At 45.1% G+C, this 13,943-nt stretch overlaps 1 protein-coding gene across 3 annotated transcripts in view; it reads left to right on the top strand.

Moving 5' to 3' along the window:
* Positions 1-13,943, top strand: part of LOC138957689 (tuberin-like) — an 85,338-nt gene that overhangs the window by 50,156 nt on the left and 21,239 nt on the right. For all 3 annotated transcript variants that reach the window (XM_070328767.1, XM_070328761.1, XM_070328753.1), the window contains 6 exons: positions 4,299-4,616; positions 5,315-5,346; positions 7,553-8,218; positions 8,534-8,761; positions 9,203-9,289; positions 13,327-13,510. In XM_070328767.1, coding sequence (XP_070184868.1) covers positions 4,299-4,616; positions 5,315-5,346; positions 7,553-8,218; positions 8,534-8,761; positions 9,203-9,289; positions 13,327-13,510 — 1,515 coding nt within the window. The remainder of the gene's footprint in view (positions 1-4,298; positions 4,617-5,314; positions 5,347-7,552; positions 8,219-8,533; positions 8,762-9,202; positions 9,290-13,326; positions 13,511-13,943) is intronic.

The raw sequence follows: 13,943 nt of genomic DNA, 5'->3' as shown, positions 1-13,943 counted from the left end.
GCAAGCTTGCCACACAGGGTTACCTCCCGTAGTGTGCACTACGTCACCTACTGTACCCACACTTGTGGTATCCTCATTCGACTCCTTTCAGCCAGAGAGACAGGTCGATCTTTGATTTCGCTCCTGGCCGTTTTCTGTCTGCCTGACACCCACCGGCCTCGGTTCCCCGTCTGCTCCTAGCTGTTTCTAGCTGGTGAGATTGTTCCTTGCTTTGTTAATGTTGTTTTGCATTGTTCATTCTGCTGAAAATTTTACGTCCTCTGGACTTATAAATTTGCTCAGTAGTTTGTTGTTGTGGCCTCCATTTTGGTCGCCATTTTTTCTCTAGCACGTGTTGTTGATACTGGTATGTTTGGGTCCGTGCTCGGACTTTGAACGTTTTCCCAGTAGCCTGTGGTTGTAGCTACCTTTGGTGGCTTGTATCCTAGTGCTAGTTTTGGTTCTGCTGAAATTTACGTCCTTGGGACTTTGTTACTTTTCAGAAGTTTATTTTCTCACGTCGTCGGCATGGCGGACAGTGAGAAAAAACGGGGGGGGAAGGCCGAGGGTAAGGGCAAGGGCCCTGGTAAACCCAAGTCCTCGTCTTCCACGTCTTCTGCTAAGAACCCCATATTACATGTTTCTGATCCTAAGCCTAACACTGTCTTTTCGGTGCCTATTTCGGTGCCGGAGGAGACTCCTTCTGGCTCTCAGACGTCAGGTTCGGCCGCCAGTGCGTCCGTTCTACCCTTGGTCTACACCAGAGTCTAGCGCTCTGGTGGCTTATTTCTGCTTTGCTTCCAGAGATCCGTACCCTCGTCCGTGCACGTTTTGCGTGCGGACCCTGTGGCCAGCTCCTTCTCCCTCCCGGGGGTATGCGACCCTCGCTCGTTGGCTTCTCTGGTGACGCCGGCTTCATCGGATTCCGGATGTGTTTTCCCCGGGTCTTCGCCGCTCACTTGCGTTTCATGTGTGTGTGTTTTCAGGTTGTGTACATTACGGGTTGATCGAGACCTGCGAACAAAAGAAAAACAAACCTTTCACACGCACGTGCCCCACTCAGTCAAGAACTTTCATGCCACGATCGGTATCGTCAAATTGGCCACGTGCCTATAGAGGTTAAGTGTCTGACCAGTCGGTATGGCCAGTCAGGCGTGCAGTTGAACACTCGAGTCCAGCTAATTGCGATCTCTGCTAGACGGTCCGGGTGGCCACAGGCGCCAATCAAGTGCTTACACTGCGCTTCAGTCTTCTGCAATCTAGTCAGGCATGCAATTTAACACTCGAGTCCCGCTAATTGCGATCTCAGCTAGACGCCCCGGATTTTCTACAGGCGCCATGAAGTGCTTCAGCTTCTTGCGTTATAGCAGGTGGCAGAAAAAGCAAACAATCAAAGAAGAAATCTACATGCTTTCTGCCAAAGACAAAACACGTGTCAACTCAGACTCACACAAAGCAAAACAAAACAAAAAAAGCTTATCCATGTAATTGACACATCTAAAAATGTAAACGTCAACCAATGATTATGATCCACCAATCATTCTGATCTAACTATCGTTGGTGTCAAATAGTAGGTTGTCAATATAAGACCAGCGCTAAACCCAACATGTATTCATTACATGATTGCAAACGAGAGAAAGCTAGAGCTACGATGTCTCCCCCCCCCCCCCCCCCCCCAATGGCAATGTGATCCCAACCAACGTAAGCGCAGAAAAGACTGTGTGTGATAAAGTGTCTGTGTGTCAGAGACTGTGTGTGTGTGTGTGTGCGTGTGTGCTTGCCATCTGCTGATAAAGGAAAACGTGTCATCGCAGTTAATCTTTTGAGAACTTAGTTGCCAACAGAAGCGTCACACTTGCGAGAAACGCTGTAACACATACACATGAACATTGTAGCACAACCACATGCCAGGCATGCGTGTGCACGCACACACACACACACACGCACGCACATGCACGCACGCACACACACGCATACACATGCACGCTCACACACACACATGCACTCACACGGCAAACGCACACACGCCAACATGACGCTCACAGGCTTTTTGTGACCAACAAGGGAAATAACCGCGTTTTTCTCTGACTCGGAAGAGAACGTGGTTTCTTCCCTTTAATTGGACCCCAAACTGCATCGCGAATCGGATATATCGCGATCAAAAATGTTTGGACCCCAAAGACCGCGAGTTAATGGAAGTCTGCTGTATCACCTATTTTTTTATCACCTTTTTTTCTCTCGTGAAAATGTGATGACACTTCAGACATGGGATTCTTCCGTAAAATTACGGAATTCCGTAAATTTTTAGGCTTCAGGGATCATTCTTGAGATTCGTGCAAATCCGCTGAGAAAATTTTGGGGTATATGTAGGTATAGACCCAAGTTTTTCGGCCGGTCCGCTGATCGCGACGCTCCATTCCATACTATTCTTGAACGGTTGGTTCATAAAACGGTCAGACTGTTGCTGGTCGATCCGTATGGGAATGCGCTCTGTGTCTTTGTCTCCCACAGTCACCGTTTCAACGTAGCTATCGGGGATTCAGTATAAGCATACCGTATGAGAATGATTCGGCGCCATTTTTACATCGCTTCGAGCCACTTGCCAAAATGATGAGGAAGCTAAAGCGAGACGAAACCGTTCTATCCCGGGAAATTGACCAGCAGAAGTACAAGAAAAATCTCTGGAGATTCGACTGGCTCGATGAAGTTGTATCATTGAGCTGGAAATACGAGAAAGGCCAGAAGACACAAGACGTGAAACTGAAAGTTGGCGATGCTTTTGCTAAAATCAACTTGCCGGGAAAAGCTCAGTGCACTTTGTGCAACGATGTTAATGTTATCAACTACGGTTCCAATGGAAAGACTGCCCTCAAAAGCCACTTGAAAAGCAACAAGCACCTGACTATCCTGGAAACCCAGTCGTGTAATCAGTCACTGGGGTCGTTTGGCACCGACAAGGTAAGAACATTGAAACCACACCGTCACACGCCACCACCCCCCCCCCCCCCCATCTCTCTCTCTCTCTCTCTCTCTCTCTCTCTCTCTCTCTCTCTCTCTCTCTCTCTCTCTCTCTCTCTCTCTCTCTCTTTCTCCTCCTTATTTTGAGTCTTAGCGTAAAATTAATTTGAGAAACATGGGAAGGAAGAGAAAGGGGGGGGGGGGGGGCTATGATTAAGCTGAAATATGCATTTCAGGGCCATTTTTGTGTGTCTAAAACACTAAAAACCTTCAGCTTCTGGGGGCTTCGCACCCAGACCCCGACCAGGGGCGTTGCCCCTGGACCCTACTGGGGGCCTTCTGCGGCCCCTAGACCCCCACCTTTTTTTTCCTTAATTATCACTTTTTCGGAATCCCATGTCTGCACTTTATCTTGCAAAGTGGTGTATACCTAGCAAACGCCCACCCCCTACTTTTACCCGAAATCTGTGCGGAGGGGGGGTGGGCGTTTGCTAGGGATTTTACGGTAAACACAAAACAACTAAGCGTTGAGAAATTGTGAGACATAGATGACAGTTTTCAGGGTTACTAGAAATTCATATAGACATAGACCTAGATAGACATATAAAAGTTCATTATCACAAGAAGAGAAACTCCGGTGTGGTGTATCACAGCATCAAAAAACATACAACATAAAACGTAGGAACATAAAACATACAACATAAAATGTAGGAACATAAAACGTAGGAACATAAAACATACACCATAAAACGTAGGAACATACACCATAAAACGTAGGAACCTTCAACATAAACCGTAGGAACTTGGAACGTACAACGTTGGAACATGTAACATAAACCGTGGGAACATAAAACGTAGGAACATACACCATAAAATGTAGGAACATAAAACGTAGGAATATAACCCGTAGGCACATAAAACGTAGGAACATAAACGTAGGAACATAAAACTTAGGAGCATAAAATGTAGGAACATAAAACAGTAAAATTCCTGGCATGCACATCATTCACTTTTTTGTTCAGCAGATCCACATAAGAAAACGTAAAAGGAGGAGTAAAAAACCTCATGACAATCTTCCTATCACAATGTATCGATTGAACACTGGAGCCATGTGACGTCAGTGGCCGACAAAACTTCATATTTAGGCGGGACTACAATCCTAAAAACTAAAAGGAATTCTAAACGGAATTGATTGATACATATAATATGTTCTAGGTATTTTTGACCAAAATATGACATTTTACACAGATCTCGACAGTCATTGTTCACCTCGACCACTAGCGCGGTCTTGGTGGAACACCGACGGTTTCGATCTGTCATATTTTGGTCAACAATACTAATAACATATAATAACTTTGCAGACTGGAAGACCCAAATCGAAGAGAAGAACGTATGGGCCACCAAACCGTGTCCATGCTGGTGTTCCGGTTGGGCCGAGGTTCTTATCCGCGGTCCCAGTGGTGACGTGGCCTGGATCATGCGCACCGAGAACCTCCAGTGCCAGACTGGTTCCCACGGCGACCCCTCCGTGCCAGACATCACGCTGCTCTTCAGCCCCGCAGCGGCCAAGTCGCCGGATACGGATACGGGCAGCAAGCTGGATAGCGGCAGTTTGAAGGAGGAGGACTATGACACTATCCATGCTGATATTTTTGGCTGGGACAGCAAGAGTGAGAAGAGTGAGTTGTGTTTTGTTTTGTACCCCCCCTTTTAAGACTTGCTCTGTTTTAAGACCTGCAGGAGTCTGAGAAAATCAGGTCTTAAAGAGGAGGGGGTCTTAAAATGGGGGTACATTTACACAGGTTGTGAAATAAAAATCTGAAAATCCAGGTCTTAATAAGGGGGGGGGGGGGTCTTAAAAGAGGGGGGCCACTGTACATTGACAGTATCTGCAACTGTGTTGGTTTAATGTTGGTACCATATAGAATCTTCAGGTAGCCACTGTACATTGACAGTATCTGCAACTGTGTTGGTTTAATGTTGGTACCATATAGAATCTTCAGGTAGCCACTGTACATTGACAGTATCTGCAACTGTGTTGGTTTAATGTTGGTACCATATAGAATCTTCAGGTAGCCACTGTACATTGACAGTATCTGCAACTGTGTTGGTTTAATGTTGGTACCATATAGAATCTTCAGGTAGCCACTGTACATTGACAGTATCTGCAACTGTGTTGGTTTAATGTTGGTACCATATAGAATCTTCAGGTAGCAAAAGTTGCATTTGGGAAAGTTGGTGTTAAGTGTTGCAGTTTATGTTTTGTATAATAAGGGTTTCAGAGATGAGAAATCAAGTCATGGTAGACGTGTTGAATTGGTGATTAATTGTATTCTGTGACTGTGGGTTGGTATCTTATCATTTTTGTTTGTTCCAGGCCAGCAGAGTCCTCCTGAAGACCAAGAAAAGGCAAGTACACTGCAATTACCAAAACTAGTTTGGCTATTCGGTCTTGATGCTTTGAACTTTTATAACATGTGGCTTGATTCAGGGTAAAAGACGATGTTCAAAAATAACTGTCGGGTTTTGAATGGGTTGATAAAGAGTTAACCCTTAGGCTGGTTGTCGCGACATATGTCGCGCTACTTTACATATACCTGGCTGTCACGACATATGTCACGCTACTGACTCAGTCTGTTTGGTCGGTTCCGATTACCTCCCATGGATGCAATAACCTATATGACCGTTTTTCTTTATTTTTCTCTCTGTTAATTCACCAGTTGCTATGTAACATGTGTTACAGAATTGCACCAGTGTAAGGGTTAATACTCTTGCTTTTATTGAGTCGAACTTTCCCACGTGACATTATAGGCCAATCACTAGCCAAGGACTGGGCCGCCGAGTGGTAACGCACTTGCGCTCGGAAGCGAGAGGTTGCGAGTTCGACCCTGGGTCAGGGCGTTAGCAATTTTCTCCCCCCTTTCTTAACCTAGGTGGTGGGTTCAAGTGCTAGTCTTTCGGATGAGACGAAAAACCGAGGTCCCTTTGTGTACACTACATTAGGGTGTGCACGTTAAAGATCCCACGATTGACAAAAGGGTCTTTCCTGGCAAAATTGTATAGGCATAGATAAAAAATGTCCACCAAAATACCCGTGTGACTTGGAATAATAGGCCGTGAAAAGTAGGATATGCGCCGAAATGGCTGCGATCTGCTGGTCGATGTGAATGCGTGATGTATTGTGTAAAAAAATTCCATCTCACACGGCATAAATAGATCCCTGCGCCTTGAGTCCGAGTCTGGAGATAGGCGCGCGCTATAAGACTTCTTATAATTATAAACTAGCGAGGGGTGTGTCAGAAACAGGTGGACAAGGAGCATGCTGGGAAAGTTGACCTCGATGAAAGCAAGCCCTCTTCCCCAACCCATAAAAACCCGATAGAGTTATTTCTAGAGTTCGTTATTTCTAGAGTTCGTCTATTTTGTTCAGCTTTTCCAGTGTACCATCCTTTCATTAACGACCAAAAGGATTTTCATATTAATATGATATAATAATAATAATAATAAAGTGCATTTATATTGCGCCTATCCCTTACAAAAAACAAAAATATTTGGCTCTAGGCACATTACAACATGTGTAGGGACTTGGTACAATCAAGTCTGACAAATACAATAACACAATATACAGTCGGTCTCTTAGGTAAAACTGGGAAAAGCAGCTTCGACATTTGAACACTGCTACTAGAAGATCCTCTAACAATGCATACTGCTTTACAATATGCATTTATGTATAAATATAGTTAAAGAACATCGAGTTCGCGATCATGGTGGCCAACATCGAGTTCGCGATCATGGTGGCCGCTGTCTTTCAGTCGCAGCTGATCATATCTGGAACAAACTCCCTTTGTCTCTACGTCTCAGTCCATCTCTGCCTTCTTTCAAAGCAAATCTCAAGACTCACCTCTTCAGAGAAGCATTCTATGATGATGTAGTTGTCGCGACCCTGTGAATGTGCACTTTTCGGATGAACAATGTTTACTGTGTGTGTGTGTGTGTGTGTGTGTGTGCGTGTGTGTGGACATGTGTGGGTGTGTGTGTGTGTGTGTGCGTGTGTGTGTTTGTGTGTGTGTGTGTGTGTGTGGGTGTCAATGTATGTGTGTGTGTGTGTGTGTGTGTGTGTGTGTGTGTGTGTGTGTGTGTGTGTGTGTGTGTGTGTGTGTGTGTGTGTGTGTGTGTGCATTATAATTGTTGTGTATACTGAGAGTTCGTTCCTGTAAGAGCCTCTGGATTTTTGTAACATTTATGTTTTGTTTTTGGTTTTTGTTGTAAAGTGTTTATGATTGTGTTCTATTCCGTCAATGGCGTCATTCTGGTAATGATGTTGTTATTGCTTTTGTAAAGCGCTTTGTGTGTTCGAAAGCGCTATAGAAATCACCATTATTATTATTATTATTATTAATAGGAATTAGAAAAGGTTCTTATAATAAAACTATCTAGCGAACGACGAAGAAGAAGAAGAATAAAACTATCAATGTCGATGTGTAACAAGTCATTCAACGTAAATGGCCAAAGAACAACAACAAAGCAATGATGATAAAACAGATTATACTCAATGGCTGATAACGATGTCTTGGTTTTCATGTGCCTTTCAACTGTATTGTTTTTTGCTTCAAAGAGGTCAGCAGAGGCGGCCAGTGAGATGGAAGTGTCCACCACCTCAAGCTTACGTAAAACCAACTCCACACCGTCCTTGTTGAGCAGCTCTACCGACGACACCTCGCCTGCCGACACCTCATCCGCCAAGCTGAAGGAACCCCTCTTTGCCCAAGACAGCAGAGATTCCACCAGCGTTCAGATACGAGTGGACAGCTCCGACTCACACGCCATGGTGGCGGCACAGAACTTCGAGGGTCTGGAGAAGCTCAAGTCCACTGCGGAAGAGGAGAGAGAGATTGAAGAAAGCGGTGAGCAGAAGAATCTTCCGTCCGAAAGAAAGACGACAGGAGATATGGGGGACGGAGTGAGGCAGACCACCAACAGCTCCACACAGATGAATGTTCCAGCGGAAAGTTGTAGCAAGGAACAAGGTCGTATCAGCAGCAAGCTTCAGGCTCAGCTGAAAGAGTATGATCGCAAAAGAAAGGAGGGGGAAGGGGAAAAAGACAGAGAAACACAGCAGTCACCTTCACCTTCACCCGCTAAAGCCCCTGCATCACCGTTCAAGGCTGGTGGAGAGGGAGGGGCGGTGAGGTTCAGGGCAAGGTCAGGGTCATCGAGCGGCAGTCTGCACCAAGGTCCTGTCACATCGCCCGACAGTTCTAGCTCTTCTTCCATTACGCAGGTATTCCTTTTGTGTGTGTGTGTGTGTGTGTGGGGGGGGGATGACTTGTGATCAGGACTAATAAGGAATGCATCCAGAATGAAGGGCACTTCATATCGGACCTGTTGAAAATGATGTTGCTTTGAAACGTCTGTGTGCTAGTTGTTGCTTGTGTTTGAGAGTCCCGGCATATAGTCAGTGTATATGAGTACACTCTTAAACACAGCAGAGAACCTGTTTGCTTTCCAAAACTGTGTGAGAGTGTTGATGTTACTTTAGACGCAAGACCACGTACACTCCAGTCATCGCACACACATGATTGTATTCTCTCTCCAGGACGACCTGATGGAGCTGAGGATGAAGAAGCAGCGCGGCCACACCATCTCGGTCATGACGCCAGCCGAGGCCAATCGCCAGACAGAGGAGGCGGGGCTGCGGGGAGGGGCGGGGGGCAAGGACGCGGTTGGCATGGTGACCCCAGCGGAGGTGTTTCTACAGCTGTACCACACCCACCCCCTCATCATGGACTCCCATGACCTCCCCCTGCATGTGCCCAACAACGAGGTCAGGGCATTTTGGTGAAAATCAAATCAAATTAATTTTATTTTATTATCTCAAGCATGAGAAATGACAGTGATGGTGCATAATATGAACATTTAAATATATATGTTAAATAATAAAATTATTATTGACTGAACATCTCACTTATGATTGTCAGATAAAATGTGGCCGATTTTCTCTGTTACCTCAAAACAGAAGATGCAAACAAGCCTGCAGGCTGCGTCAATAATGTTTCGTTAGATACTAGTTATCGCCAGAATGAAACCTTCACACTTCCATTTCTGGGTTCTAATCATGGTCTTTTTTTTGTTTTTTTTTGTTTTGACCTCAGTTGCATGCAGGATGCTTCAACCCATATTTTTTGCCCGATAGTTTTTTATTTTTTATTTTTTGATTTTGTAAAGGCGGGGAGCACTAATCATGGTCTTTACGTTGTGTGTTCAGGCCTTCCATCGCTCATTGAAGCTGCTGGACCTTGTGTGTCCCTACGAGACTCACAACATCGGCATCATTTACGTCGGACCAGGCCAGGTGGGATCAACGTTAGCTTTTAAAATTCTTCTCTATTTGTAACAGTTTACTGGTAGGTAGTTGGTCATCAGAAGCAAACCTTTGTACAACTTTTCATGTGAACATTTTTCTGTTGATCCATACAATCCATGATGCTGTTGATTCATTTTATAGATGCACATGTTGGGTGTGCTAGGCTGGAGTGAATGTTTCTTAACGGCAATGTCAAGGCAAATTCACAACCTTGGGCAAAAAAATATTTTGTACTCTGTGTACAGCAGTCCCTCTCATGAATGGACACCCTTGGGCCATAGCAAATCTGTCCGTACATTGCAGGTGGCCGGTCACGGGAAGGGTGCCCACACCACCCCCTCCCCCGTACACAGAGACGCACAAACAAACTGATTGAGTCTATGCTAGCCACAACTTGTGGCTACTAAACGATAACATTAAACTCCTAATATTTTTTAAACATTCTGTAAAAAATGATTTTTGACTCACATGCGAAGCAAAAGTGAGTCTATGTACTCACCCGAGTCGTCCGTCCGTCCGTCCCGCCGTCCGTCCGTCCGTCCGTCCGTCCGGAAAACTTTAACGTTGGATATTTCTTGGACACTATTAAGTCTATCAACACCTGATGTGGCCTGATGGTGTATGGTTACAAGATCTCAAAAAACATGTGCGGCAACTTGACCTCACTTCAAGTTCAAGGTCACAGGGGCCGTAATTGTTGTCTTAAAAACGACCATTTTTCACATTTTCGCATTTTTTTCTGAAGTTATCGAGAATGGCAACCTTAGCTATGTATGCTATACAGGGCAATGTAAGCCCTATCTTTGGACACCAGTTTGGTTGACCTTGCTTCAAGGTCAAGGTCGCAAGGGTCCTTTAAAGTTGGATTGTATACATAGTTTGAAGTGACCTTGACCTTGAACTATGGAAGGTAACTCTTCCAAATCTACATATGTGTGAGGGAAATACATTATACTTACAAAAGTGAGTCTATATACTCACCGACATCGTCCGCCTGTCCTTCCGGGCGTCCGTCCCCCCCGTCCGTCTGTGAAACCTTTAACATTGTATATTTCTTGGACACTATTAAGTCTATCAACACCAATTGTGGCCTGATGGTGTATGGTTACAAGATCTTCAGAAACATGTTTGGCAACTTGACCTCACTTCAAGGTCAAGGTCACAGGGTCCTTCAAAGTTGAAATGTATATATTTTGAAGTGACCTTGACCTTGAACTATTGAAAAATATTGTTTTTCTCAGTTTTATTGTAAAATTATTCTGAAAGAAAGATCAAGGTCTGTTCAGCATGTGAGTCGTGTGGGCTTTGCCCTTCTTGTTATGAATGGTGTTAAAGAGAAGAGATAAAAAAAATATCCTCCAGCAGTCAAGGCAGTGAACGCACTCACCATGCACTGACACGTGTGCAGATGCTTTGCGAGAATAAGCATTGAAAACCAGTTTGAATATAAACCAGCAGATAGAGCTGCATGTCATAATTATTATCTTTTTGTCTGGCTTTGATGACTGCATGTCGATCTTGTGGCAGTAACTTTTCACTCTTCAGTTGGAAATACACTGTACACAACACCGCTCTCACTCTCCATCACTGCCTATCCTAAGCCCTGACAACTGATCCTTGGAAATTGTTTGGAAGAGTACGCCTCTTCGTTTTTCTCCAGTGCTCTTCCTGCCGACAGTGACTCCAGGCACCCCATTGAGTTTAGTCAGCTACCCCCTCCACCCCGCCCCCCTCTCTCTCTCTCTCCCTCCCCCCAGCCACGTACTGTTTGGGTCTGTGGGGAAGGAGATGTCAGCTAATTGAGGCCAGCTGGCTATTCACTCACAACAAAACCAGTTGACCGTGTTTAACGTTTGACACCAATATTGTCATGGGGATGCAAGAAAACTGAAGGGTTCACAGATTAGGTAACCGACTCACGGGTCAAGGCTGAGGGGAAACAAGAATATGGCTTTGTTAAATCTTGTCAATGAAAGAGGTTACACACAGACACGCGTTGCTGAGAATTGAGAGGAAAAAACCTGTTCTGTAAAAATGACGTTAAATCAACGGTGTACAAAGAAGAGAGATAAAAGAAATCCTCAAATCACTGAAGACACAGGCACCCCATGAAAGCATCCACACACATACAGTGGAGTCCGGGTACAACGAATCTCAAGGGAGATACATTTTAGTTCGTTATATCAGTAATTCGCTATAGAGTTTTCAACCCTAAATGGCCTCAAGACAAGTTTTCCCACTCACCTTCAAATGATCGTCCCATCGATCTTTCCTTGGAGAGTACAATCTCTGCATGTTTTCAACAGCTTCATGATATAATCCATAGAGAGGCATAGTTCAAATGTTCACTTTACTGTAATTTTAGAAAGAAAAGAAAAAAAATCAAAGAGACCGCCTGAGTACCAGTCAAACAACTTGTGATAATGCTTGTTTCAGCTACTAGGTACTACCCTGGCCATGTTTCCTCTCAAGACATCAAAGAGACCGCCCCATAGGTTAAACTCGGTCACTGACCCCGGTGCAGGAAGTGTTTCCTCTCTCAGATATGACAGGGGAACCACCTTTCATAGCTAAAACTGGGTCATTGACCCCTGGGAAGAAGGTCAGTGTCAAGGCATCACAGTGGGCCTGCCTTTGATCTCGCCGCACACACAGAGCACACATATTTCCACTCTGTATTCTTCCTTTGATGTGCGGCTTATTTTCATTCTTCATTCTTCGACCGTTTGTTACCGGTATACTTTTACTTGTGTTTGTGTATTTTTGTGTTTGGAGAGAATTATTGACATCAGTTCGTTGTAGCCTTGTGACTTTTAGAGACAAAATGGCTCTGGGGCGATGAAAACGTGTTATTGAATGCTTCAGGCAGCGACTGTCCAGTTTCCATTTGCCCCTTACTCCTCTCTTACCCCTCTAGCTCTTTACCCCCCCCCTCCCCCCTCCCCACTACCTTTACCCAGCCCTCACAGCAGAAACTTCGAATCTGCAAGAAACAGTACACCTTTTCTGAAAGGAAGAATAGTCCTCTTTAATTATCTCCAGAGCTCTTCCAGCTGTCGCCACCATATCACCCTAGCGCTCTCACCACCCCCTCCCCCAGCCACTGTTTTTAAGCAGAAATGTGTCAGCTATAGGCCACTTTCCACTGAGAGACAAAAGCCAAGTGTTCAAGTCAAACTTTTGACACCGACATTGTGAAGGGGGGAGGGGGGGGGGGGGTGTGTGTTACTGTTATGATCAACGAAGAAAACTGAAGAGTGAACAGATCTATGAGGTAACTGACTGTTCGTCTCAATGGTCAAGGCTCAGGGAAAAAAAAGTAAGGGTTTGCTAATCTTGTCAGTGAAATAAGTTGTACATCGCAGCTATTTTTTACCACCACACCAGTTTTGGACTCAACCCCCTCCTGCTGGGTATACGTGCACTCAAGTTAACACAAGATTGACACCACACCTGACTTGCACTGCCGTTTTAACCTTTGTACCAGGAGTCGGATTAGCCATGCTGCTCTGTTATCGATTTGGTCACAGTTGTGGTGAAATCCGATGACCGTCTGTCCGCACATTGCAGGTATGACCTATATTGCAGGTATGACCTACAGTTCGGACCGAAAATAAGTGTCCGCGTCCACGTTTTGCAGGTGTCCGCTTAAGCAAATGTGTCCGTACATGTCAGGTGTCCGCTCACGCTGGGGGCCGTACATTGCAGGGACTGCTGTACCTGATTTTCAGGCAAAGGATGAAAAAGCGAATCTTTCGAACTGCTATGGTTTGTTCAACTGCTAGCTTTTCATGTGAGAATTAACTGTTGATCCACGTACCTTGTTCTTCTCCTTCTTCTTCTGCGTTCATTGGCTGTAACTCCCACGTACACGTGATTTTTGCACGAGTGGGTTTTTACGTGTAAGACCATTTTTACCCAGCCATTTAGGCAGTCATACGCCGCTTTCGAGGGATGCATGCATGGTATTTTGGTGTTTCTATAACCCACGGAACTCTGACATGATCCACATATCTAATTTTCAGGCCAAGGATGAAAAAGGAATCCTGTCGAACCGCTACGGGTCGTCGCGCTACATCGAGTTCATCCAGGGCCTGGGTCACATGGTGCGCCTGCCGGAGCCTGACCAGGAGGTGTCCAGCTACGTGGGAGCCTTGACCAGTGCCGACGGGAAGTTCACCTACACCTGGCACGACGAGTCCATGATGGGTGGGTGGCAAGTACAACAGTCAACACTGTTTCAGAACAAATGACCGGCTCCGAGGCCTCGTGGATAAGACATGGACCTCCTAAGCGGAAGGTCGTTGGTTCGAATCCCGGCCAGGCCAGTTGGGTTAAGGGTGGAGATTTTTCCGATCTACCAGGACAAAGGAAGAGAAGAAGAAGAGTGTATGTGATGAAATAGGTTGGGATTAGGGGAATGGTAGGGTGGGAAGAGAAGAGTAGAAAGGCAGGGGGAGAGGGGGGGGGATTACACGCACACCTTTACGAAAAAAGAAGATCAGTTATATTGTTGGAATGACTTGACAAGATAAGATAAAAGGATATAGAACAAGATACTGCAGATGAAAAACAAAAACAAGATGACAATGAAAATGTACTCACTTGAAACAAATAGTAACACGTAAAAAAATAACCGGAC

Source organism: Littorina saxatilis, linkage group LG2, assembly GCF_037325665.1.
Source record: "Littorina saxatilis isolate snail1 linkage group LG2, US_GU_Lsax_2.0, whole genome shotgun sequence".
NCBI lineage: Eukaryota > Metazoa > Mollusca > Gastropoda > Littorinimorpha > Littorinidae > Littorina > Littorina saxatilis.
The sequence above is the reverse complement of the archived record's forward strand: the minus strand, read 5'-3'. Positions and strand labels throughout refer to the sequence as shown.